We start from the raw sequence: 24195 nt of genomic DNA, 5'->3' as shown, positions 1-24195 counted from the left end.
TCATGTATGGATAAACAGGTTACACTGTTAAACTGTGAAAACACACATTAAAAATCTGCAACAGTCTCACGTTTTACTGTAACTGCTTCATATTGTGTGCTGCTGTAGTACAGTTTGAACAGCCTTCATATAGATTTATTTGGTTTAAGTTTCATACAAAACACACAAAATGTTAATGCATCAAATGAACAAAGTACAAATTTGAAAAGTCGTGTGTAAAAGATTTATAGTTATATATTTAATAAATGCCTCTGTGTTTGTTCTGCGGATTTACTGCACAGGACGGATCTTCATGCTGATGGTCTTCAGGGAGTAGTCATGACCTTTCCACTGGTACCAGTCCACACCAACAGCATAGATAGTATCATCAGCCCCCCAACGATAAACCCCGTTAGGGTTTGCATGGTGACAGGCGTTGTACCAGAACGCCCCCAGAAATGATTTTGCACAGTTCCCTGGCCAGCTGTCCTGGTCTTTGTCAAATGTGGAGAACTTCTGTCCGTTGTGAGTACTCAGGGCATCTCCTGCAGAAACACAGATGAATGAGCCCAACATTACCACTAATCCCAGTCAGACTGGTTAGCAGGTGTACTGGGAGTGTTCTCAGTGGACCACAACCCAGACTGGACTCAAAGCAAGTTCAGCTCCCTGCTGATCCTGTATGTCTCCGCACCACCTGATCTGTGGTGGGATACAGCTCCAACCTTTTTATCTGTTTCCATGGAAACAGTCAGCAGAGCCCTCGGTGAGCGACTCCTGTTTGCACAGCACGAAGGTCACATGATGCTGTGATGACATCATCAGTAAATGGAACAGCTGGAACATCTCTGGAACTAAACTTGTTGGAGGTTTCAAACTAAGCTTAAACGAGGAACCAGATGTAAGACCTGACACTTATTCATCTTTCAGAGTCAGAGCAGAATACTTCCCCACCTGCCCCTCCGTTAATGAATCCGGACACGTGCAGTCTGTATCCATCGGACTCTGGATTGATGGAGAACGAGGAGTAACGGGCAAACGCCACGTTTCCACTGAAGTCCTCCATGTCGACCAGCAGCTCGTACCTTTTCCTCAGAGTGAGGTGGAAGAGACTCTCGAGGCCTATAAACAACCAGAAACATGCACAAGTCTCTGATATGTGAAGCTTCTCTGGTTCAACATGTGTCCACAAAGTCACATCAGAGTTTCAGCTTTGCACTTTGCTCACCGAGCCAGTACTCTCTGGCAGGGTTACCGAAGCCCATCTTGTATTGACTCCAGGGTCTGTAGAAGTTCACCGAGCCGTCCGTCCTCCTCTGGAACACCTGGGGACGAGAAGGTGGGTAACCAGCTGGACATACACGGCATTCAAGATTAGTCAGAACCACAGACAGGTACCACTAACGCCCTGCGACTTTAGTTTGGACATCGTGCAGACAGCTGGGCTGATTCCTTGTAGCCTCCAACAGTGAGTATCTGGAAGCCTGCAGCAGTGCAGCCAGACGCCTGTTTGCAGGTTTTCCCCACACCGCTGCTCCTCTCTGCTTATTACAGAGAAACTCTGGTTTTCTCTCAGATGACAGCAAACCGTACATTCACAGTCTTTTACACACTTTAACTGTTTCTACAGCAATGTATCCTTTCTCCACACACGACCACCTCATGTTCTCCACCGTCAGGTCATCATGAGCTTGTTGTGCTCAACACCAGGGTCAGTGCTGTTCCTGTTACTGAGCTGGTCACCGCCCATCCTGCTCCTGCACCACCTGACCTCCTCGTTCCTCAGGAGGAGACATTCAGGGAGACTGCTGTTCACATCAGTTGCCTCAGCTTGTCCTAGTAGGAGTTCCACCTCATTCACCTGCTACCGTAATCATCTGCCTTCCTGTGTACGACCACTGTGATCACCAAAGATGTGGGCTTCACAGGTAATTGGGAAACTTTCTGGAGGAAACCTGGTCTTGTTAGGAGAGACAGTTATGCAGACTGCACGTGTCCATCAAAACAGTGGTTTGCTGCATGTTTATTTTAACTTTGCTTTTTATTTCATTTGAGGGAGACCTTCAACTCACGGTGTCTTTTTACAGAGTTCAGAATGTTTTCTTTGCATAAATAAAATTCCACCAGCAACTTTGAGTGTTAAAGGTTGCCAACCCCTGCCTTAGGGATGTCATTAGAAGACATAGCATACATTTACACTGCTATGCTGATGACACCCAGCTCTATCTGTCCATGAAGCCAGATAACACACACCAATGAGTTAAACTGCAGGAATGTCTTAAAGACATAAAGACCTGGATGGCCGCTAACTTTCTGCTTCTTCATTCAGATCAAACTGAGGTTATTGTACTCGGCCCTGAAAAGCTTAGAAATATGGTATCTAAGCAGATTCTTACTCTGGATGGCATTACCTTGGCCTCCAGTAACGCTGTGAGGAACCTTGGAGTCATTTTCATTTCATTTTAAGTCATTCCTGTTAAAAGGAAGTTTTTCCTTCCCACTGTCGCCAAAGTGCTGCTCATAGGGGGTCAAATGATTGTTGGGTTTCTCTCTGTATGTATTATTGTACATACAGAGAGTCTACCTTACAATACAAAGCACATTGAAGCGACTGTTGTTGTGATTTGGTTCATAAATAAAACTGAATTTTACACACAAAATGAAAATAAGCTGGGAGTTCAAATACTCACAGTCCAGCGTCCATTTAGTGAGTCCATGTCACAGTACACCTACACACACACACACACACACACACATTAGTGAAACATCTCAGTGTGTAATACTGATATCAGTTTGATTAGAAGTATCAGCAGGAACTGGTTGTAACTGGTCACAGTTTAACCTCCTACTGAGTGCTCAGCTCAGACTTTATAAATAAATTAGTATCATTAAACTGTAAAAGTATTTTATTAAAAACTATTTCATTTACATTTCACAGAATATTAAAATATTATTTTAAATACACTGAACAAAAATATAAACACAACTTTTGTTTTGTTTTTGCCCCCATTTTTCATGAACTCAAACTCAAACAATTTTTCTACAGGGTGGGCCATCTCTATGGATACAGCGTAATAACATGGGAATTACGTATTGGGGCACAAAGACATACTCTTCTTTCTTATTCTCATTTAAAATGTCGAGCTTTTAATAAATAATTATCTGAATCTTACACCCAAAGTTTTAATCTGATGTATAGAAGTCCATCACTGCATATAGTAACTATTAAGTCTAATATACCCTAGTAAGCTGTAGTACTTTTTCCTTTGGGAAGGTACCATCTGTGCCGTCTAGTGATGTGTCGATCACGAACGAAACGGCTCTTAGAGCCGGGTCTTTGACGTGAACGATGAGCAGAGGGGGGAGGGGCGATAATTACACTCAGTAGCACAGGAACAGAGCGGGAGGGAGAGAGAGAGCAGGGACAGCATCGTCACATTAGAAAGGTATAGTAATCATCCACAACTATTTTCAGCTGCAGATGATAAAGGATTCAGAAAGTTTATTCATGCAGGTCCATATGACAGAGAATCTTCTTTTTGTTTTATATTATAATTTATATTTCATTGTGTTGTTGTTTGCTGTGTTTTGTGTTGTTTCACTTTAAATTTGTTTAAAAGGAAAAAGCTGAAAATTTAAATGGTTAAAAGTTGAAATGTGAATAATTGGTTTTTGTATTATATGATTTATTTATTACATTTTATGTTGAGAGAATAAATAAAAGTACATTTACGGTGGCCTCTACAGACAAAGCACGTACAAAACACAACAGAAGTGCTCCAGGATGCTAGGGGGCAGTGTTGAGCTTTTGTTACCTCGGGGCTACACAAGCCAGCAAGTACCATCGACCGGATTTGGTGTGTGGTAGTAACAGGTAAATGAACATATTTTTTAAATTATTTGAATATATATGAGTGCTTTTGTATAAATACATAAACAATACACATATGCTTTCAATTGTGTTTGTTTTTAAACTTGAGTTTGAACTTGTACAAAACGCAGCAAGATATTTTAAAAAAAACAATTTTATTGATTAAAAAACACTATATCGGATTCATATCAGTATCGGACATAAAAAAGTGGTATCGTGCCATCTCTAGTCCAAACATCTTTAGCTGCTTTAGTGTGACTCTAGGCTAACCTTGACTTGTTAAAGTTAAGCTCTTATTTGTTAAATCCAGTTTCACAGACAGAGTTAAATCTGCGTCACTCTTTGGGACTCCACAGAGTCAATGAGTCTTTATTCTTGTCACCCTTAATTGTTGGATGTTTTTCATTTTATTCCTGTTTTGTAGCCCTTTGAAGAGAAAACTGTTGTGTTGGCTGTCTTACATTTTCTGTTGCGTTGTTCCGGGACAGGAAGTAAGTGTGTTGTTAGTTTAAGAGTTCTGGCTGTAAAACAAACCTCGTCAGGATTAGGATTTTATTAGGATTTTGTGCCATGCCGATACAACTAAACTGGAATTAATTAATGTGTAGTTTTAAAGTGATAAAGTGCTCTCACAGCAGAGCAGACTTTTAAATATTTAAGAACTAATATGACAAAGTGAAACGTGGTAATGTTGTATTACTGCAGTATTATGGGATTATTATACAAACTAAAGCTAGTGTTTAATTCTGGGTGGTTTATCATTATTATATTAATTATGGAATAAAAGTAGAAGTTTGATTATCAGAACCGTATTTGGCCATATTATTAGGCACATGTGAATGTGCTTTGTTTCATATAAAAAACAAGATTTCATGTACATTTAAACTAAAACAAGTATATTTTACTCTATTGTCTCACTAGAACGTAGTTTAATTATGAAAATTCCCATATTTTGACAAGCTGGTGAATTTGTGGTGTGGCTGTAGCTCAGGAGGTGCAGCAGGTCAGTTCCAGTGAGCTCCAGTTTACCTGGACAGCAGACGTGGCTCCGATGGGATAGATGGTGTACACGCCGCTGGGTCGGCTGCTGTCTTCGTTGTAGATGTCGCTGCAGTCCAGCGGGAGCACGAGAGGAGCACAGCTGCTCAGCAGAGGCAACAGGAGGAGGACTGACAGCAGCTGGAACAGACATTCGCATGTTATTCCAGCATCATGTAGAGCTGCTGCATTTCTGACTGTCACTCAGCAGCAGTGCAAACTCAACCTCAGAGCCAACGTTCTCCGATTTTATGAAAACATGGTGAAGATCAACAATTTAAAGAAAAGAATAAAAAAAGAAGATTTTGATTTTTAATCTAATCAAATATCAAATTACTGGTGAATGTTTCAGATGTTTGAAGTTCTGAGCTCACCTTCATCGTCATCGTTCTGCTGAAACGATCTGATGAAAAACCTCAAGTCTGGGCTTTTTATGTGGAAAGATTAATAATTAACTGATCCGCTCTGTGTGGTTCAATCTGGGTAAGATGACTGTATGTGATTTATAACCCTTATTAGCTCTGACATGGTCCTTGAGGACTTTGACTTATTGTCAAACTTGAGCTTTGAGTTAGATTAATTATTCTGGCACATTAGCACAGCCTCTGGATATCCACTGTCCTTCAGATCAGCCAAAACCCTGTCAGTATGTCGGACAGAAGCAAGAAACATGGGAATAAATTATCAGAATGATTGATCACACACGCAGAGCTTTACAATCTGTAAACACGTTCTAGACCAGAAGATAATGTTTGTGTTTTTCTTCTATCGGTCCAACAAAAACACGTTTGTACTTCCTTGAGCGCTGCTATAAAACTACAACAATCAGCCATAAAGTCAGAATTAGTACTGAGTTACTGACACAAACAGCTCAGACCAGAGTCTTTAAAGAGGGAGTGTGTGGACACTGCAGGTTATTATAGCAGCACAAACACTGACTCATTGGTTGGTTGGTTGGTTGATTGATTGGTTGATTGGTTGATTGGTTGGTTGGTTGGTTGGTTGATTGATTGATTGATTGATTGATTGATTGATTGATTGATTGATTGATTGATTGATTGATTGGTTGGTTGGTTGGTAGTCATTAATGTATTGTGAATGTGGAACACCAGACTCTTTCCTAAAGCTGAAGCTGTTGTGGTTTGCAGTAACTGGGATTAAAGTGAAAAACACAAATAAACACATGAAGGTCTGAGTGGAAAGTAAACCACTGAAAAACAGAAAAACAGCACCCAGAACACGTGTGCTGTCAGGCGCAGGCCTTACTTTCAGTTTCACACTACGTTATCTGTAATGTTTTGTACTGTGTGATAACTGTAAGGGAACAGATCAGTGCATGACTGCAGACCACGTGGGGCTGATGGTCCAGCCTCTGGCCCAGAAACAAACTTCCTGACACGTGCAGTTTGTAGAATCTGGGCCACCCGCGGTGAGTGTTATCATCCCGCCAAAGCGCTGTTATCAGGTGAAGTCATTCCTGGTAATGTTTGTAGGAAACACCTTCATGTACTTTCTGGAAGTCCACGTGTTGTATCGGCAGTCGTGAACAGGAAGCACATCAGAGACAGAGACCGTTTGCTTTAAGCCAAAGCAGCCGGACGACAGCAAGACTCCAGAGGAAGGAGTCATGGATGAATTAAAGCTTTGGGAAGAAACGCAGGAAATAAAAAGGCACTGCAGCAGTTTGAAGCTTGCACACACAAAATCAAGCAAAATGTCAGGGACACAGTAAGGCTGGACAATCAGGACAACAAACTGAAGACAAAAGCACAGAAACTTCAAGAAGCAGAACTGCAGACTGAGTCAGCACAGGGAGAACTGGCAGATTCATGTTTATTATAAAGCACCAAATGACAACAACAGTCACCTGGAGGGGCGTTATAGTGCAAGATAAACTCTACAGGAGAAAACCCAACAATCACACGACCCCCAGAGCTGATCAGGGTGGGGCAGCCATCTGTGAAGGCGAGGGGAGGAGGGCAGAAGGAGGCAGGTCAAAGGAATACATACGCCCCTTCCATTAGTACCTACTAGAATCGATTCGGCACGGTTTGCCACAGTTTTCAGTTTCCCATTAGGTCACAGTATCTGCTACTATTTTAGTACCTGCTCGGCCGGGTTCCAAGTGATCCGAGCAGGCACCAAAATGTGATGTCGTCCGACTGCATGCCACCGATTGGCTGGTCAGTGGCGTCACTCGATGAGTTGTGAGAGCTTCTCATTCAGGAAAATGAAAACTGCCATTTTTGGAACCCGACAACAAAGGAAATAACTCTAAAAACAAAACTGTGGTCCCTGAGTGAGACGAAAAGCCACAGACTGAGCAGCAGGTACATCATCGCCTCAACGTCCACCTTTGTTGTTGTCGTGTTGCATACTAATGATGTCACTGGATTCTCTGAGTCGAGCAGAGTAGGTACTAATGGACACGGGGCTATAATGATGCACGGCTGTGGATCCATCCACAGAAGAGGGGCCTGAAAACTGAAGGCTCTGCCTCCCATTCTACTTCTAAATACTCTAGGAACAACAAGTAGGCCTGCAGAGCGAGAGCCAAGTGCTCTAATAGGGTGATACGGTACTACAAGGTCATTAAGATAAGATGGGGCCTGATTATTTAAGACCTTGTATGTGAGGAGCAGGATTTTACAGCTGAGCTCTTCCTTCATGTGTCTGAGAAGCTGACGTCGGTTGTAATGGCAGTGACCGGCCAGCAGAGGGCGCCATGCGACAGACCTGTGGTGGACCAGCTGCTCCCTCAGCTCTTTATTGAAGAGTCAGGATGAATAATAAGAACTTGGATATAAAGCACAGATATTTTACGACATTTTTCTCTTGACTGTTTTCACGGCTTTGGCCTGTAATTCGTCGTGCAGTTCTACCGTCAGGGCGTTTGGTGGGTGGAGTCATGCACCAGGTTTTACAATATCAGGCTACTGACAGCTGCACAGTCTCAATAATACAAACTTTAATCTTCAATACAATTTTAGTTGAGAACGTTGGACACTGATGATTGTCTCTGACCCCAGTTGCTCTGTTTATTATTATACAACACAAAGTAAAGTGAAATTTTATTTACTTTATTGTTCAGTTTATTATGTGATTCTGATCAAACGTGTCAACTTGTTCGTATTCTCAGTTTAAAAACACAGCAGCACTCGTTTTTCTTTCACTCAATAAAAAAGCAAAGATGGTAAATGGTCTGTATTTATACAGCGCTTTACTCGTCCCTAAGGACCCAAAGTGCTTTACACATCCACACATTCACACACTGGTGATGGCAGCTACATCGTAGCCACAGCCACCCTGGGGCGCACTGACAGAGGCGAGGCTGCCGGACACTGGCGCCACCGGGCCCTCTGACCACCACCAGTAGGCAACAGGTCAAGTGTCTCGCCCAAGGACACAACGACCGAGACTGTCCAAGCCGGGACTCGAACCGGCAACCTTCCAATTACAAGGAGAACTCCCAACTCTTGAACCACGATCGCCCCATGACAAAGACAGGGAAGCAGAAAAAAGCTGTGGTAAATGGTGCCGATCCTCTGCCCCTTCCTCACCGTTCCTGAGGTTCGGTCCGGCCTCACGTAGAACAGCTTGAAACAAAGACCTGCAGGACGCAAACGCAACGCCTCGATCAGTGAATCAGTACCAGGATCAGTAACTCTGTTAGTGCTGGCTGCGCGTGATGACCCACCCTGTCCTGACAGGTTGATGCCCTCGTTGATGGCTGCCTTACTGGGGTCGGTGTAGACGGTCAGTTTCCCGTTAAGAGTCACGTCAAACGGAGCGTAGACAGCGGCGCCGTCGCTGCACTTGATGTCCAGCCCTTGGTGGAGTCTGGTCCCCCTGTAACCAGCAGACATCCAGCTGTGAGCAGCTGTGCCACATCGTCCACACCAGCCTTACAACAAAAACGTGATCTCTGAGTACCGTCCGGCTCCGTACTGTCCCTGTCCCCATCTGTCCGACGTCCTCCGGCTGTTGCTCGGGTTACTGCTGCACAGCTGACCGAACTTAACGCCGTCACACACCCACAAAACAGCTGGACACACACAGATTTAGACTTTTATGGACACAGCCTTGGGTTTTCAGTTAGGAGAAAATAAATAACCAGAATTATTGCATATTTATTCAGACCAAATATTTTCATATAAGTTAAAACACTAAAAGATGGTCTTTAAGTAGTTAAACTCAGTTTAGGACAAAAGTCTTCAGATTTTCTCTTTTATTCTAAAGTTTAACATTAATTAAGATTTTTAAGTTAAATAATTTGTAACGGTTCATATCATTACGTTACTAAATGTAATCATTTTATTCCCTTATTATTCAAATGCAAAGTTAAAAAAATAAACTCAGATCTTCAAACAATTACAGATAAAAGTTTATGACATTTCTGAATAATCCCAAAACCTCGAGGAAAGTTTGATGTTTGCATTGTGGGGACCTGACGAGTCTCCCTGTCCTCAGTGAGTCCTTAAGAGCAGGTCCCCGTAACACCACAAAGGTAAGTTTATGTTTGTAACGATGAAAATAGTTTTTAAACTTTTTTTTAAGGTAGTTTATAAAAGAGACTGGAAATACCCTTCCGAATATGATCAGGGATGGACTGCAAAGTGCTGAGTGGACAGTAGTAAAAACCTAACGACATGGGACCTGTAAAGAGGTGGAGGGGAGCTCCCCTAGGCCGAGCAGATCTGCGGGTTTCACTGTGCCATTATGTTATTGTTAGTGCGTAGTATCTTTGTTTGTTTGTTTGTTTTCTTTTTTTTTGTTTGTTTGTTTGTGTGTATTGCTAAATTAAAGTACCTTTTTATAAAAGAGCTTATGAGGTTCTCAGTGGCAGAATATAATCTGCAATAAGACGTTATTTTTTAGCAAAGCCAAAGGAAAATAAGAAGGTACAATCTGCACAGAAATGAACATTTGTGAGATATAGAATGAATTTTGATTTTACAAACTTTTCCCTTCCTATTTTTTTCTGTCTCCATATCAAAGCTGAATGATACAGGGCTGGCGGTCCATAAAGATGACTGAGGCTCAAATTTTGTATCTCTATATGTAATCATGGGAAAAGAGGGATTTGTGTTTGGTCTAAACACACCATGAGAGTGAAGCGATGATCATGAGTTGTTTGTTCTAATCTAAAGATTGTTTTTAACAGGTTTATCATCAGTGCAGAGCAGAAAACTCACCCAGTAAAACTACGACGTGTCTCATCTTCAGGTCTTCAGATTTGATTCAGATCCTGAGTTTCTGCTGCTTTTCTCTGTTTTCATAGTCTGAATTGTGGAAACACCAGGAAACAACCACAATCAAATTATTTCACAGGAAAAACATCTTCTTCCTTCTGTGAAGCTGTAAAATCATAATCTGTATTGTCTGAACAAAGTTCAAAGGTCAGAGCTGCCAGTAAGACATTAAAGTCGTGTAAAGTGTGCGGGTGGATGTGCTGCAGGAGGACATGGAGGACAGTTTGGTGCTCGTTACTCAGACTAGACTGAGAACAGTTAACCCTCGAGATAAAACCTTGGCCGTGTAAAGCTACTGTGAGCAGGTACATGCTAGCTGGCTCACTCTCCTGTCACGCATCATTAGTTACTTACCTTTGCTTGTTACAGTCACCTGGTTAACGTGAACTTTAAGGTAAACCAGCCAATTAACCCCTCCATCCATCCAGGTGTGATTTTATTAGCAACAGCATTCATGGCCGCTGCAGGGTAGCATCGCCGCGCTGGGTGAACCTGCCACAGACACGAATCATCACATTGTGATGAATCAGCTGATCTCAGACCAGCGGACTTTTGTTCATCCTTCTCAGGATTCCCTTCATTTTATCAGTGGAGTCACAAAAGAAACCGGATCAGGACAAAACCACGATCATGTCTGGTCATTCACCGGAGACACCGGGAACGTTTGCAGTGGTGGGACGAACCTGTCCTTAAACCCTTTGACCTTTAACCTCACTCAAACAGGATGCAGCAGCTTTTGGACACACACATTTATACACAACTAACAGTCAAAGGGCTCAAACTGCTCCAATAATATGTCTGCATACACGACACTGCACAACCCCGCAGCCCACGCGTTGTTAATCAGTCACTGAAATGTGGTTGTGCACGGTCCAAACAGCACGACAAAGTAAAAGGATAGCGATGATGGCTCTGGCTCTTTCACAGCAGGAGGCCTGACACTGTTAACATTAACTGAGGAGGAGCCACACGACCAGCAGTAAGGCGTCCAAAGGGCCGAGTTGCTGCAGTCGTAATCAGACACAGCCGGCACGTGTCTGTGGAAATGTCACGTTTTGAACTTGGCCCAGTTTTTCTAACTCGTGTTTATCCTTCAGCCTTATCGTGCGCTGACTGAATCACTGATCTAAACCTGGAAAGCCGGATCACAACACCCCGGCTCACATCCTCCAGCGAAGGTGGAGGCCGGTCCTCTTTATTTCTTTACAGCTCTGACTGAGAAACAGAAAGAGCAGCAGACACTGACGTTATCCAGGAAAACACGTTCCTATTGTGCGTACACAGTTTGCAGTAAAGTGCAGTCACACGTGTACAAATGCACACGGATCCAGATGTGGGCTGTCTTTGCAGTTTGCACACATCCAATCCAACTTTATTTATAAAATCGAAGCACAAAGTTCTTTCCAGTAAAACACAGTAACATACACCTCTGTGGAGTGCGCAGGTGCAGAAGGCCTGCCAGGTACGTAGGAGCTCGGCCATTCGAATCTTTAAAAGCAAACATAACATTTTTAGATGAACTCTAAGATAAACAAGCAACAAGTGTTTGTCCCTGTCAGCAGGCGAGCAGCAGCATCCTGGGCCATCTGTAAGCGTCACAGTGAGGCCTGATCACACCGACATAACCTGCATCATTACCTGCATCAGCTGTGTCAACTTTCACTCCAAGCTTGGTGACGCTGGTCTGATGGTGCACACATGGCTCATGCACCAGGTGTTTCACAGGTGATCACACTCAGCGTGCTAATTGGTGGAGGGCTCCACCTGCTGGCCATCTGTCTCAGAGTGATAACACTAAACGCACCAGAACATTTGCTGTTGTCTGAAATGTTATTTGTGTGGAAACCAGTGAATTAATGAACTTTGTATATTTGATTATCACGACACATTCAGTTTCTCATCAAACACATTTCGGTCCTTCTGTCTCAGATCTGCCGGTTTTTGAAGAGTTATATTATTTATAATAAATATTTATATTAAATTTATATTAAATATAAAAGCCTTTAAATTTGTTTGATCTTATTTATCATGAAAAAAGAAAGAATCTGAAATTTGAGACAGACAGAAATATCGGAGGACTTTAAAAAACCACACAGAGTCCAGCAGGCCATTGTTTTCATTTCAATGTGTTTAGTCACAAAAATGGTGAAAATACTGGTTTTATTCAACCTTCATGCTCTATTAAAGAACACCGCAGACGGTCGTGTCTGTCTCAGATCTCTACATATTCCTTTAAAGTTTGGACGTGGTCCCAGTCTTTGTTCTGGTCCCAGTCTTTGTTCTGGTCCTGGTCCCAGTCTTTGTTCTGGTCCCAGTCTTTGTTCTGGTCCTGGTGTATAGCACACCCCTCGGGTGTGACACACACTGGTTGCTGTGGAACACACTGTGGTCTCTCTGGTCTGTCTGACTGGAAATGCTTGTTTGCGTCACCCGACACCTGAGACATCCTCCCTTCAGTCAGCCCCACCCACCCCTGGCCCTGGGGGGAGGTAGGGTGTGGAGAACTAAGCGCTCCCTTCGCAGCAGTACTCTTTGCTGACTCTGCCCTCATCAGGTCCGGGCTGGGGGCCTCAGCGTTCACACAGTGTGGTTAATGATTGAGGGGGGGTGGGGGTGGGGGGGTGTCACTCATTGACCGCAGGAACTTTTAGACCCACAGACAGAATTAGGGTGGCGGGACTTCACTGTCACTCCACTGTCACTCCACTGGGACTCTACTGGGTTCGACTCAGAGGAAGTTGAAGGAGACTTTTAATCTGCTGGAGACAATCTGAGCGTCTTCCTTTCCTTCTTCTGTCCTTCTGCCACCCAGCTTCACCTGGCCGATCTCCACCCCTCATTGGGGGAGGGCTGAGTGCCCCTGGATACCTGATCACCTGCGGTCCAAGCCACACTTTTACCTTTGTTTTGCTGTTGTGAAGCAGCTGACCAGCTTCAGGTTTGCACCAGAAGCTCCAGGGTCAGCCACCGTGGTGAAGCTGCAGCGATGGCTGCTGGAAAGCAGCGGGACAGCCGGGGGACGCCGCCGGATGGCGGGTGGGGGTGGGTGATTGTTGGATGCTGCTTCATGGTGACGGTGTGCACACGTGCAGTGACCAGGTAACGCACACACGCACATCCATATACTGGTCTTTATAGCTGTGTGAGGACCCTTACAGTCTTGGTGCACAGAGTGAGGGATCGTGGACGTCCACACCAACACTGCACACAGCCGTGTTAGTGTAGCTACAGATGATGGTGTCTGTTAGACTGGCTGTTATATCAGAGTTTACTGATTTGTGCAAACATAAAAGAGACGGGCAAGAATCGCTTCTGTTGTTTTGCATTTTGAGGTCACTTTGGGTTCATTATGGCCCTGATACACCTTTAAAGAGGCACCTGAGCGTGTATGTGGACATGTTTAAAGAGATCAAAACATTTTCAGAGACAAAATCTTCAGTGAAAGAAGAATCAAAGACATGCAGACAACATTCCTGTGACATGACTCAGTAACGAGGACTTCAGGCCAATTAGAGCGATTGCCAAACAGCCTTTAACCATTCAACAGAAGACGGTCCAGAGATCTGCCCTAAAATTAAAACCAGTCTTCTCACTGTGACACAGCAGCATGTTTCTCTTTGTTACACATGCAACAAAAAAGGAACATTGTGTACTACTTTTAAAAAAACCTGCTGGAGAAACATCTGCCAATTACTGAGGTTAATTATAGGGATGGGTCCCGGTATCATGGCACCGGTTCTGACATAAAGGGTAGTAACCAGACCGAAAAGCAGCGCACATTTATTTTTTTTCCTGAGCTGTGATACACTTTGGATTCTAGCCAATCATTTTACGTTTCCGAGGATAGTAGGCGGGTCCAGGCACGTACGTTCTTTTAGAGCAGAGCTACAGATTAAAAATGCCCAAGGCAAAGTCTGGCTGTACTCCACAGCAAAATATGCAAACTCAGCAGCAACAAGTGCTTTAAGCTGATACTGTGATACTGTCAAAGGAGGTAACACCGCGAATCTGATGAAACACCTGGCGACGCATAGAGTTTTTTTTAAAAGCCGAGAAATGCGCCGTATTTGATAGCTTGCTGCGAGACCTCACACCGGTGCGCATCTACTGCGGGTGTGGTGCCTGTTATCAGACCCGGAGTTAGCAACATCCCCCAAAAACCCGAAGAATAGAGTCCTGGCCCCTAGCCCTGCCAGTGTAGCAGAAATGATGAGGATGATGATGCAGCAGCAGCCGTTCTTCTCTGCGTGAGGAGCTTAATGTTGTTCGTGTGTAATTTACATTGAGTAGGCTAACCATGTTATTACATTAATGCATGTAAGGTGAACTAGCAAACACCATCATAGCTACATGCGGCTGTCCTCTTGTTTGATGGCAGATACTCCCTTCACCCTGGTCAAAAAGGCTAAAATGACCAAAGAAAAAGTGGAAAACACTTAAACATGAGAGGTTTAGGACAAAGTTTGTGTTTTTTCCATTGTTTAAGCACTGCTTCCAGCCAAGAGTGATGCCATATATGCCCCATAGCTGCAGAAAAGGCTAACATTGTTATCTTTTTACAAAAAAACAGCTGAACATGAGAGGTTTTTGGACAAAGTTTGTGTTCTCCATTCTTTAAGCACCGGTTCGAGCACCGTTTGAGCACCGGCACCGTTTCAAAAGTACCGGTTTGATACTGGTATCGGATAAAACCTAAACGATACCCATCCCTAATTAATTAGTGACGTGGCTGCGTGTGAAAAAGCGTCTGAGGCCTGAAGCTGGGTGGCGTGAAGTAGGGGTTGGCGATATAAACAATATATGATAGAAACGATATAAATTTGGCCAACGACAGAGATTTTGACTATATCGTGATAGCGCATGTTGATGATGTCATCAAGCTGCGCCTGTTTTAGTCGAAAGCGTCGCAGCGGCTAAAACCATTATCATCTGCAAATTATGGCGGGCGACAGTCACAGCAAAGAGATGAAGCACTTTTGAAATATGGGGAAAGCCAAAAACTGCGCTTCCGTAACATTGATTCATTAATGTTGAATTCTCTCGCAGCTGCTTTGTTCCCATGTTGTTGCCGTATATCAATAACTAACCTCGTATTGTGGATGAATGATCTCAGTTGTTCTCCTGACTGAACTTTGGCCCGTGAAGTTTGGCCCACTGCTGTTTAGTTTTCTGTCTTCATTTATGTTGGAAGTGACAGCAGAGCTGTACGTTTTAATTAGCTTCAGAAATCTCTCAGTCAGAACATGCTATGTCATGTTTAGGTGGAAACTAGCGAGCTAACTTCCTGCTAACTTCTAACTCCATTAAATTTAATAAATTCTGTTTTCATGGATGTTAAACTTAATTGTTACACCTGGTAAAGCAGCAACGCTGATGATTTAATTAAAGATGAAAGAATTTAGACTGTTTTTAACTCTCAGTGTTCGTTTGACTTTGGGACGTGAAGCTGACGGAGTTTTGGACCCAGATTACTCCGTGAAGCTCCTCCCTACGGCAGCCGTAATGCTCTGACAATCCATCAAAACATTTTTAACAGATTTCTGCAGCCAAAATGGGTTCGAGATCAGTAAGCACAACCAGAAGTCATACATAAGGCACACTCTCGATTTTTGAGAACATTAAAGGATTTTAAGTGTGGAAAACACGTTATACAGAAGAAAAGAATATATCGCGATATATATATATATCGTTACCACACGTGCTTCAAATTATACCGCGATATGGATTTTAGGTCATATCACCCAGCCCTAGCGTGAAGCTGGGTGGAGTTCAGCACTTAGCCAGAGGATGTGTGGGCCAGAGTTCAACCGCCTCTCAGAATCACTGATTCACAATTCTGCACAGAAGTGAGAGCGCACAGAGAGCTGCTGCAGGTTTGTGGATGGTGTTTGTTGCTGGTACTTAGCATCCAAAGTTTTAAAGAGTATGAGCCTCAAACATGCCTGACGAGGTCTACAGAATTCATCCCTCTGCACAAAAAGATGCGACTTCTGCTCCGCCTCATTCACCATCACATCCACACCATCAGTCTGAACGCCCTGCATTAGGAGCATGCTCAGTAGAAGTAACTTATAATTATATTGGGCACCTGTGGCTTGTTTGTTAGAGTGGGTCATCGGTGGGACATCTCGTTTGAATGAAGTGTGTGAAAACAGACTGAGTAAAAAAGCACTATAAGTACCATCACACCAGCTAGTGCTACGTGTTTATGATGAAGTATTACACTCTGCAGGTCGGGGAATAATAACAGGAAAAACACCTCACAGGTATTTTCAGCACATACAGGGGTGTGTCTACAGGGGGGCATGGGGTGTGCACTATTTTACACTGTAGTTCCTCGTTATTCTGCAGATTAAGATTATTAATAAAATATTTAAGAATATGTTATGTAAGCATGCATGTAAGCATGTTTACCGCAGGCCTGCAGAGCACCAGTCAGACCAGGCAGAAACCAGAACACACAGATTCAAAAACACACCGTTTCTCAGCACGTGACACTGATCTGAGAGCAGTCAACATCTAATTATGTGTGTGCGTGTAGCTGGTCTCACTGGGAGATGGGGCTGTGTGTCGGGGTGAACTGGTTTTAATGGGTGGGGGAGGCTGAGCTGGCATTGGCTCCACAGTGCGTGCAGGCTGCTTGTTTCAGGTTCAGTTAATCTTAGTACTCAGATTACTTTTTCCTCGTAAGGAGTAAGCTGCGTGACCGGTTTTCCCTCTGAGATCGTCTCCGAACAGCCTCGCCGGTGTTTGCTCACCTTCTACCCTCAGAACGTCGTTCCAAGCTAAAAGCAGAGCTCTCCAGCAGGAGAGCGTCTTTGTATGTGAAAGACACGTGCAGCTCAAAGACTCTGGAGCTCTGCTGCTCGCTCTGCGCTCGGGGGATTTACAGCCCCACACCCCCTACACCAAACACCTGCACCGCTGCACCACCAGCCGCATCTGTGATGTTGTCGTTAAAGACTCCGCCCCCTGAGGTAGGCAGAGCGGTTGACATTTCAGAAACGCCCTGACACTGCTGTCAGCCAAAGGAAACCTGCTTCCATCCAGTAATTAGTGACACTCAGCTGTGCTTCCCGGGTGGACGCGTCTGACGGAGGAGTCCTCGGTGCCCGCAGTGACCGGATCGTCTATGCTATTCCTTTCTTCCAAACAGGAAGTTTACCGGAGGCGCCGGGTCCGCCCTGCTGCGGCCTGGCCCCCGGGGCTGAATGGGTTAAACACAGAGACACGCGGCCTCCTCCTGTGACCTTTGACCCACATTTCCTGCTCCGACCGGAGACCAGCGCGACTGCTGCTGCAGCTGGAAAACTTCTCAGAAACATAAGATAAGATAAGATAAGATAAGATAAGATAAGATAAGATAACCTTTATTAGTCCCACACGTGGGAAATTTGTTTTGTCACAGCAGGAAGTGGACAGTGCAAAAGTTATGAGGCAAAAATTAGAATACAATAAGAATAAATACAGTACACAGCTGTACAGAATAGAATAAAATAAAATACTATATACAGTAGAATAAAATAGAATAAAAATATACAATAAGATAAAAATAGAATACGAATGCTATATACAACTGAGTAAAAATACAACGATGCCAGAAAAGATTATTGCACTTAGTATTATTGCACATGTGTGGATGTGTGTGTTTGTTCAGTTAAAGTCTTTGTTGTGGAACATGAACATGTGTTCAAAGCTCCGCCTCCCCTCCATCAGCTCGCTGTGAAAGAGTGTGTTTGTGCGTCTGTGCGTGTGTTATGTCCTCACAGTGAGGCGAGAGAGCAGGCCCGTCCCCCATGTTTCTCACTGCAGTTATACAACGACACATTAATCCTGAAGTTATGTGTGACTGGCACACGTTACATAACACACACACACGCCTGCCCTGACTATGCTTTGTTTACAGGAAGTGCCGCCTTAAACCCTCCCTACTTCCTGTTCTGACTCTAATCAGCATTAGGGAGAATGCACGTTGAAGACTTAACTTTACGTCCATCTTTATGTACAGTCTGTTTTGGGGGGAGAACTACAATTCCCAAGATGCATTTAGGCAAGAAACATCCAATCAGTGAGCTACAAATCTTTGTGTGCAGCGCTTTGACTGCCTGTCTGTGAAAAGCGCTTAATAAATAAACTTACTTACTTACAAAGTCAGCTGACTGCAAAAGATGAAGAAATTCTATTTAAATCTGAGCAGCAGCAAAGAATGATGGGTACTGTAGTGCACTGAAACTTTTTTCAGGGACAGTCATGGTGTGTCTTTGCAGCCGAGCGTCAAAGGTGGGGTCAGTGTTAACCCTCTCTTGTGTCTGCAGGTGTGTCTCCATCTTCTTCGTGGAGTTCCAGGCTCACTTCGGGGCCGACTACGCCGCCACCGCCTGGATCCACAGCCTGCTGGACTGCAGCACCATGCTGTGTGGTGAGTACCGCCAATCAGACATCACAGAGTGGTTCTTGTGGTCACGTGAGGCTGAGCGTGTCTGTATGTGCAGCTCCCGTCGGCAGCCTGGTGGGGAGCCGCTGCTCCGGCCGGGCGGCGGTGGTGGCGGGGGGCCTTCTGGCCTCCTGCGGCCTCCTGCTCAGCTCCTTCGCCACCAGCCTGGAGATGCTTTACTTCAGCGCCGGGATCCTGACAGGTCAGACTCAGACATGTCCTCCCCATCTTACAGCGGCGTGCTCTTTATCATGCTGACACGTAAAATCTGTCCGCAGGTCTGGGCTTCGCCCTCTGCTACACCCCCGCCATCGCCCTGGTGGGCTGTTACTTCCAGCGGAGGAAGGCGCTGGCGTACGGTGTCGCCATGTCGGGCAGCGGGATCGGGACCTTCGTGCTGGCTCCGGTGGTGCAGATGCTCATCGAGTTGTACTCGTGGAGGGGGGCACTGCTCGTCCTCAGCGCCTTCGTTGCAAACCTGTGCGTCTGTGGAGCGCTGCTCCGACCAATAGCACTGCAGGAGGAGCAGTGTGGTAGGTGTTCTCATCAATCACATGTTCCCTCAGCGGGCCAATCAGAATCAGACTCACCTGTGCGTTCTGGTGCAGGTGACATCTCACAGCAGGACGTGGAGAAACCTCCCAAAGACTCTGTGGACCTCCTAGCTCCGCCTCCTCCACCTGAAAGCTCCGCCCCCAGGCTGAGGAGGATGTGGCGCCTCCTGTCCTGTGGGGAGTACCGCTTCCTGCTGCTGCCTGACTTTCTGGGTCTGGCCGTGTCCTTCCTGTTTCTGGCCAGCGGCTGCAGCCTCCCCTTCGTTTACCTGGTGCCCTACGCCCTGAGTGCCGGCATCAGCCACCAGCACGCCGCCTTCCTCATGTCCATCCTGGGGGTCATCGACATCGTGGGGAACATCACCTTCGGTTGGCTGACGGACAGAAGGTAAGGCGAGTGTGCGCGAGGACGAACACTGACGCTGGCCTGTTCCACACGTTACAGCCTCGTTCCAGAGGGGAACATTCGACACCCACAGCGAGCGCGAGCACGTTTATTAGCCTTCCTGTGACTCTCGGGGCTCAGCGCAGGTGCTTCCTGCTTCCACTGCTCTGGACCTCAGACTAGGGTGAAGGTTCATCCTCCACCAGGTCATTGTCCTGGTGGAGGATGAACTCCGTCCACACGTGACGCTTAAAGACCTGAGGCTGTACCTGCTGCCAAAGGTGCTTCAACTAGGTGCTTTGGGGTTCCTGTAGCTCAGGAGGTAGAGCAGGTCACCGATCAGAAGGTCGGTGGTTCGATCCCTGGCATGCCAAGTATTCTTGGGCAAGATACTGACCCCAGGTTGCTCTCGGAGTGTGGATGTAGTTGGAAAGTGCTTGTGTGAATGGCAGTGATTGGGTGACTGAGCGCTCCGAGTACTCCGCGTGAGTAGAAAAGTGTTAAATGAGAATCAGTCCATTTACCTGACCCAAGCTGCGAGTCGTCTCCTCCATGTTCGATTTTACTTCATCTTTGATACGTTTGCGAGAATTCAAAGCACACGTCCGGCGTGTCGCTCTGTGTTTAGGATTTTGACCTTTATTGGTGCTGCTCGGCGCCTTCGAGCTCGTGCAGGCGTGACTTCAGCATCACAGCGAGCGTCACGATGTTTGCAGGTGATAGCGATGGAGACGCCCACTCGACTTTGCAGCAGAACGCTTTCTTTTTAAAGGGACAGTTCACACAAACATGGCTGACATTCGAGTGCTGATGCCGTCGGGCGTCCTGTTTGTCTCTCAGGTGTTTGAAGCCGCACCGCCTGGCCTGTTACGTCTTCTCGGTGGGGATGGAGGGTCTCTGCTGCCTCTTCACGCCATTACTTTGTTCGTTCCCGCTCCTCGTGCCCTTTGCCATGCTCTACGGCTACTTCGACGGCGCCTACGTGGCTCTGATCCCAGTGGTGACGTCTGATGTGGTCGGAACTACGTATCTGTCCTCAGCTCTGGGCGTTGTCTACTTCCTCCACGCCATACCTTACCTGGTCAGCCCGCCCATTGGAGGTGAGGGAAACAGCTCCACCCTCCTGCTTCATCCATCTTTAAAAGAGAAAAAACTTTAAATCCACCTAAATTTTAAATATGTGTTTAAAGACCGTGCGTCTAATTGTAGTAAAAGTATTCTGATTCTGATTCTGATTGTCCTCACAAACGTCATTGGATATTTGAAATCTGATGACATCACTCTGACATCGCCTGCTGATGATGTCACACCTGAAACTCTTCTTCTCTTTCTGCAGGCTGGCTGGTTGATGTTACAGGAAGTTACACAGCCACTTTCCTCCTCAGCGGCGCCGCTCTGCTGGCCAGCGCGGTCATTCTTTCCGCCGTCACTGGAATTCGCCATTGCCGCCATCGATCAGATTCGGTGCTGCTGCAATCTTCTGAAAACTGTCATCAGGGAACCCGAGCCCCTCCACCTCAGCCTGTCTGACCAATCAGGTGGTTTCGTCACCTTCAACAGGAAGGTGTTACCTCACAGCCCTCAGGCTGCGTTCGCTCTGCAGGTCTTGATGCTCAGTTCAGATTTTTTGATCAAATCTGATTGTTTTGTCTGGTCGTTCACACTACAAATAAAATGCGACAGCAAACTAGAGATGGCACGATACCACTTTTTTATGTCCGATACCGATACCGATATCATAAATTTGGATATCTGCCGATACCGATATGAATCCGATATAGTGTTTTTTAATCAACAAAACTGTTTTTTAAAATATCTTGCTGCATTTTGCAAGTCTGCAAGTTCATACTCAAGTTTAAAACAACAACTACACTAAAGCTATTCTGTTATACCTGTATACAAAAAAAATATTTCATAGTTCAGCAATACTGATCAATCTAATAAACTTAAACCTACACCATCCTCCCTATTCTGGTATTTTAAAGAGTACTTAGCGTAAATATTAAGCAACCTAACTAACAGGGTTCCAACTCCCAGCAACAACATAAATAAATAAATAAAAAATAGGGAACCACCCCTCACGCGCCACCTCATGATGCTTAATCGACATAATCAACCTTAATTTGATGCAGTGTGAAAGAAAATGCACAGAAATCAGTTATTTTTCAAGAAATATTAAATAGATTCAACATCTTTCTTCAACAAAATTGCAGACTGCACAGATGGTACCTTCCCAAAGTAAAAAGTACTATAGCTTACTAGGGTATATATATATTAGACTTTATAGTCACTATATACAGTAATTGACTTCTATTCATTTTACACCAAATTAAAACTTTGGGTGTCAGATAATTATTTATTAAAAGCTAGACATTTTAAATGAGAATAAGAAAGAAAAGTATGTCTTTGTGCCCCCTTTTCCCTGTTAATGCCCTATCGGCCCCCCTGGCTAAACTTTGCTAGATCCGCCCCTGCACAGTTACCAGCGTCAGCTACGTTGAAAAAGATCCTGGTGTAGAAAGTAATATTAAATAAATTGTAACAACAGCTGATCAAGCTTAAACGTGCTGCTGTTGTTCAGCCGCTGGTTTGCTCTTTCTGGCGCAAAGTGGACCAAAAACAAACAAGAGAGACGGACTCGCGACAGAAAACCCGATCAGCTGATCATTGATCAGTTTCACGATTGAAGTAGCAGCCGGAGAGCGAGAGGCAGTCGCTTGTTAAGCTTAACACAGGAATGCTTTACAAACATTCAGAGATGGACTTACACACTTGCTTTACTTCTCTCGGGATAACTTTGTCGGAGATGAAATGCCAGGTTGCTAGCGAAGCTCCACATGCTATCCAGACCACCGACAGGTCCCGCATGCCACAGCCGCTCTATCACGTGATGCATACTGCTCCGACGTGCTAACGTTCTGAGGTGAATTACGGCGTGTTGCAAGTTTTGTGAGGTGCTTTCGTGATATTTAATGGATCGGATTACATTTTTTTATTTTTCTCCGATATCCGATCCAGTAATTTAGGTCAGTATCGGACCGATACCGATATGTAATATCGGATCGGTCCATCTCTACAGCAAACGCGCTCTAGTGTGAACGCTCAGAGCGGCCGCGTGCGCAAAAGAAGACGCCACACACAACGCGCTCTGTTTACACCCAGACCAAACAGTATGTGTGACTGATGGCCTTAATGTAAAGACTTGTTTCCGACCTTACGTTTCCCAATTTTCCTTTAAGTTGTAAAGTTGTTTGGTTATTTACATTTGGCCAAACAATGATCCTTATTGCTGTTGTTTCTCCAACATTGTCTTCCCAGCAGTTTCACTGGATGGTCAGGAAGCGTTCGCCATGTCTTCTCCGGCGCTGATAATTGGCGTCTGTCTCGTGTCAGTGACGTAAAAGACGGATTTAATGCGACGTGACCATCAAACAGCAGCTTTCTAAAACATCAGATATGTATCGGACTCAGGACCACATACGAGAGTGACCCAGATCGGATGTGAAGATATCGGATTTGTGCCGTTCACACTGTCACACCATGATCGGATAGATGGTCGCACAGGGTCACAAAAGTCAGATTTGATGCTTTCGCCTGCAGCGTGAACGCAGCCTACCAATCAGATTCCTCGACACCAAAACCAAGCAGACGGCTAAACAGGCTGACAGGTGTCAATCAAACGATGACTTCACAGGAAGTGAAATCTTTTTAGTCTGCTGAAAATGAAAACGAATGATTTTGTTTTAATGTTGAAGAAACTCACAGCTTCCTGTCTGAGCTGCCTCATTATGTGTGAGAGAGTGTGTGAATGGACCAGAATCATCTTCAGGTGTAACTCAGGTTACCTGTACCTGAGACAGGTACTGGTAGATGTCAGCGTGTGAGCAGCGGGGCTGAAAACGCTGCTGATTGGTGGAGAGCGTGATGTCACAGTCTGAGTGATGCTGATGTTTGTAACGTGTTACAGGAAAATAAAAGCTTTGCCTCAGTTTGTGCCTCCTGCGTTTTCTTCATGGATCAGCTGGAGCTCTGCGGTCGTCCAGCTCACGTTAGCTTTACCCTGAAATAAACAGCGAGGACAACTTTGCTCCGCCCTCCTGCACCCAGCAGGTCAGCCAGCGCAAGGAGAAGCTGCTGGTGTCAGAGCTTGAGCTGAGGAATCAGCAGCTTCATCCTGATTCTGCGGCTCACCTCGAGTCCTCGCTGCCAGCAGAGGTTATGTCATTGAAGGAGCCCCAGGTGGCTCAGGTAAGACCTCTGAAGCCACTTTATCTGACACGCCCACCCCGACACGTCAGCGTGAACACGTCAGCAGCGACTCAGAGGTCAGCGTGTTGCCCAGGGACAGAGTGGAGCAACCTTCGGCTCCGTCTCCTGAGCTACAGCCGCCTCAGGTACTCCCTCAAACACTGGAGTCTGAACCTTCATGTGACATCTCCACATTTCAGCACCAGACAGGAAGTGAAGTCACACACTGAGGAAGCTACAGTAAAACTTTATTTACAGCATGAATCCCTTTGAGGCACTGCAGACAGACTCTGAGCTCGAGCACAAACGTACCGAGGAGGCGCCCCGGCCTCCGCCCGCTGCAGGGACGGACCGAACACCGCTCACCGAGACATTTACTTTGTCTTTATGTCGACGACCTCACGTGAGTGCGGCTGAAAGAAGCTTCACCTGGA

The 24195-nt window shown here is 45.3% G+C and overlaps 3 protein-coding genes across 3 annotated transcripts; 1 reads left to right on the top strand and 2 right to left on the bottom strand.

Annotated features, from left to right (window-relative positions):
* Nucleotides 1-216: 216 nt before the first annotated feature.
* On the bottom strand, nucleotides 217-5298 carry LOC113027851 (microfibril-associated glycoprotein 4-like). Its single transcript, XM_026177678.1, has 6 exons — nucleotides 5263-5298; nucleotides 4880-5029; nucleotides 2670-2708; nucleotides 1208-1304; nucleotides 934-1101; nucleotides 217-524 (listed from the first exon to the last, which is right to left on the bottom strand). The coding sequence occupies exons 1-6, from the start codon at nucleotides 5272-5274 to the stop codon at nucleotides 271-273; spliced, it is 720 nt and encodes a 239-aa protein (XP_026033463.1). The 5' UTR covers nucleotides 5275-5298; the 3' UTR covers nucleotides 217-270.
* A 1332-nt stretch (nucleotides 5299-6630) lies between these two features.
* On the bottom strand, nucleotides 6631-10123 carry LOC113028342 (leukocyte cell-derived chemotaxin-2-like). Its single transcript, XM_026178539.1, has 5 exons — nucleotides 10084-10123; nucleotides 8822-8933; nucleotides 8586-8737; nucleotides 8363-8498; nucleotides 6631-6643 (listed from the first exon to the last, which is right to left on the bottom strand). Exons 1-5 carry the CDS (start codon nucleotides 10106-10108, stop codon nucleotides 6631-6633), a joined length of 438 nt encoding a protein of 145 aa, XP_026034324.1. The 5' UTR covers nucleotides 10109-10123.
* Nucleotides 10124-12757: 2634 nt separating this feature from the next.
* Nucleotides 12758-21162, top strand: LOC113027922 (monocarboxylate transporter 12-B-like). The gene is made up of 7 exons (XM_026177758.1): nucleotides 12758-13239; nucleotides 18456-18559; nucleotides 18633-18776; nucleotides 18853-19107; nucleotides 19183-19516; nucleotides 20354-20613; nucleotides 20850-21162. Exons 1-7 carry the CDS (start codon nucleotides 13127-13129, stop codon nucleotides 21041-21043), a joined length of 1404 nt encoding a protein of 467 aa, XP_026033543.1. The 5' UTR covers nucleotides 12758-13126; the 3' UTR covers nucleotides 21044-21162.
* Nucleotides 21163-24195: the final 3033 nt, after the last annotated feature.

Source organism: Astatotilapia calliptera, chromosome 8, assembly GCF_900246225.1.
Source record: "Astatotilapia calliptera chromosome 8, fAstCal1.2, whole genome shotgun sequence".
NCBI lineage: Eukaryota > Metazoa > Chordata > Actinopteri > Cichliformes > Cichlidae > Astatotilapia > Astatotilapia calliptera.
The sequence above is the reverse complement of the archived record's forward strand: the minus strand, read 5'-3'. Positions and strand labels throughout refer to the sequence as shown.

Bases quoted from the DNA above. Each gene is read 5' to 3' on its own strand.
- LOC113027922 (XM_026177758.1), top strand. From the start codon at position 13,127: ATGGCTGCTGGAAAGCAGCGGGACAGCCGGGGGACGCCGCCGGATGGC. The intron at 19,108-19,182 runs GTAGGTGTTCTC...GTTCTGGTGCAG, and splicing joins ACTGCAGGAGGAGCAGTGTG to GTGACATCTCACAGCAGGAC. The intron at 20,614-20,849 runs GTGAGGGAAACA...CTCTTTCTGCAG, and splicing joins GGTCAGCCCGCCCATTGGAG to GCTGGCTGGTTGATGTTACA.
- LOC113028342 (XM_026178539.1), bottom strand. From the start codon at position 10,108: ATGAGACACGTCGTAGTTTTACTGG. The intron at 8,934-10,083 runs GTGAGTTTTCTG...GTGTGTGTCCAG, and splicing joins ACACGTCGTAGTTTTACTGG to CTGTTTTGTGGGTGTGTGAC. The intron at 8,499-8,585 runs GTGGGTCATCAC...TGCGTCCTGCAG, and splicing joins CATCAACCTGTCAGGACAGG to GTCTTTGTTTCAAGCTGTTC.
- LOC113027851 (XM_026177678.1), bottom strand. The intron at 2,709-4,879 runs GTAAACTGGAGC...GTGTGTGTGTAG, and splicing joins GAGCCACGTCTGCTGTCCAG to GTGTACTGTGACATGGACTC. The intron at 525-933 runs GTGGGGAAGTAT...GTGTTTCTGCAG, and splicing joins ATTCATTAACGGAGGGGCAG to GAGATGCCCTGAGTACTCAC.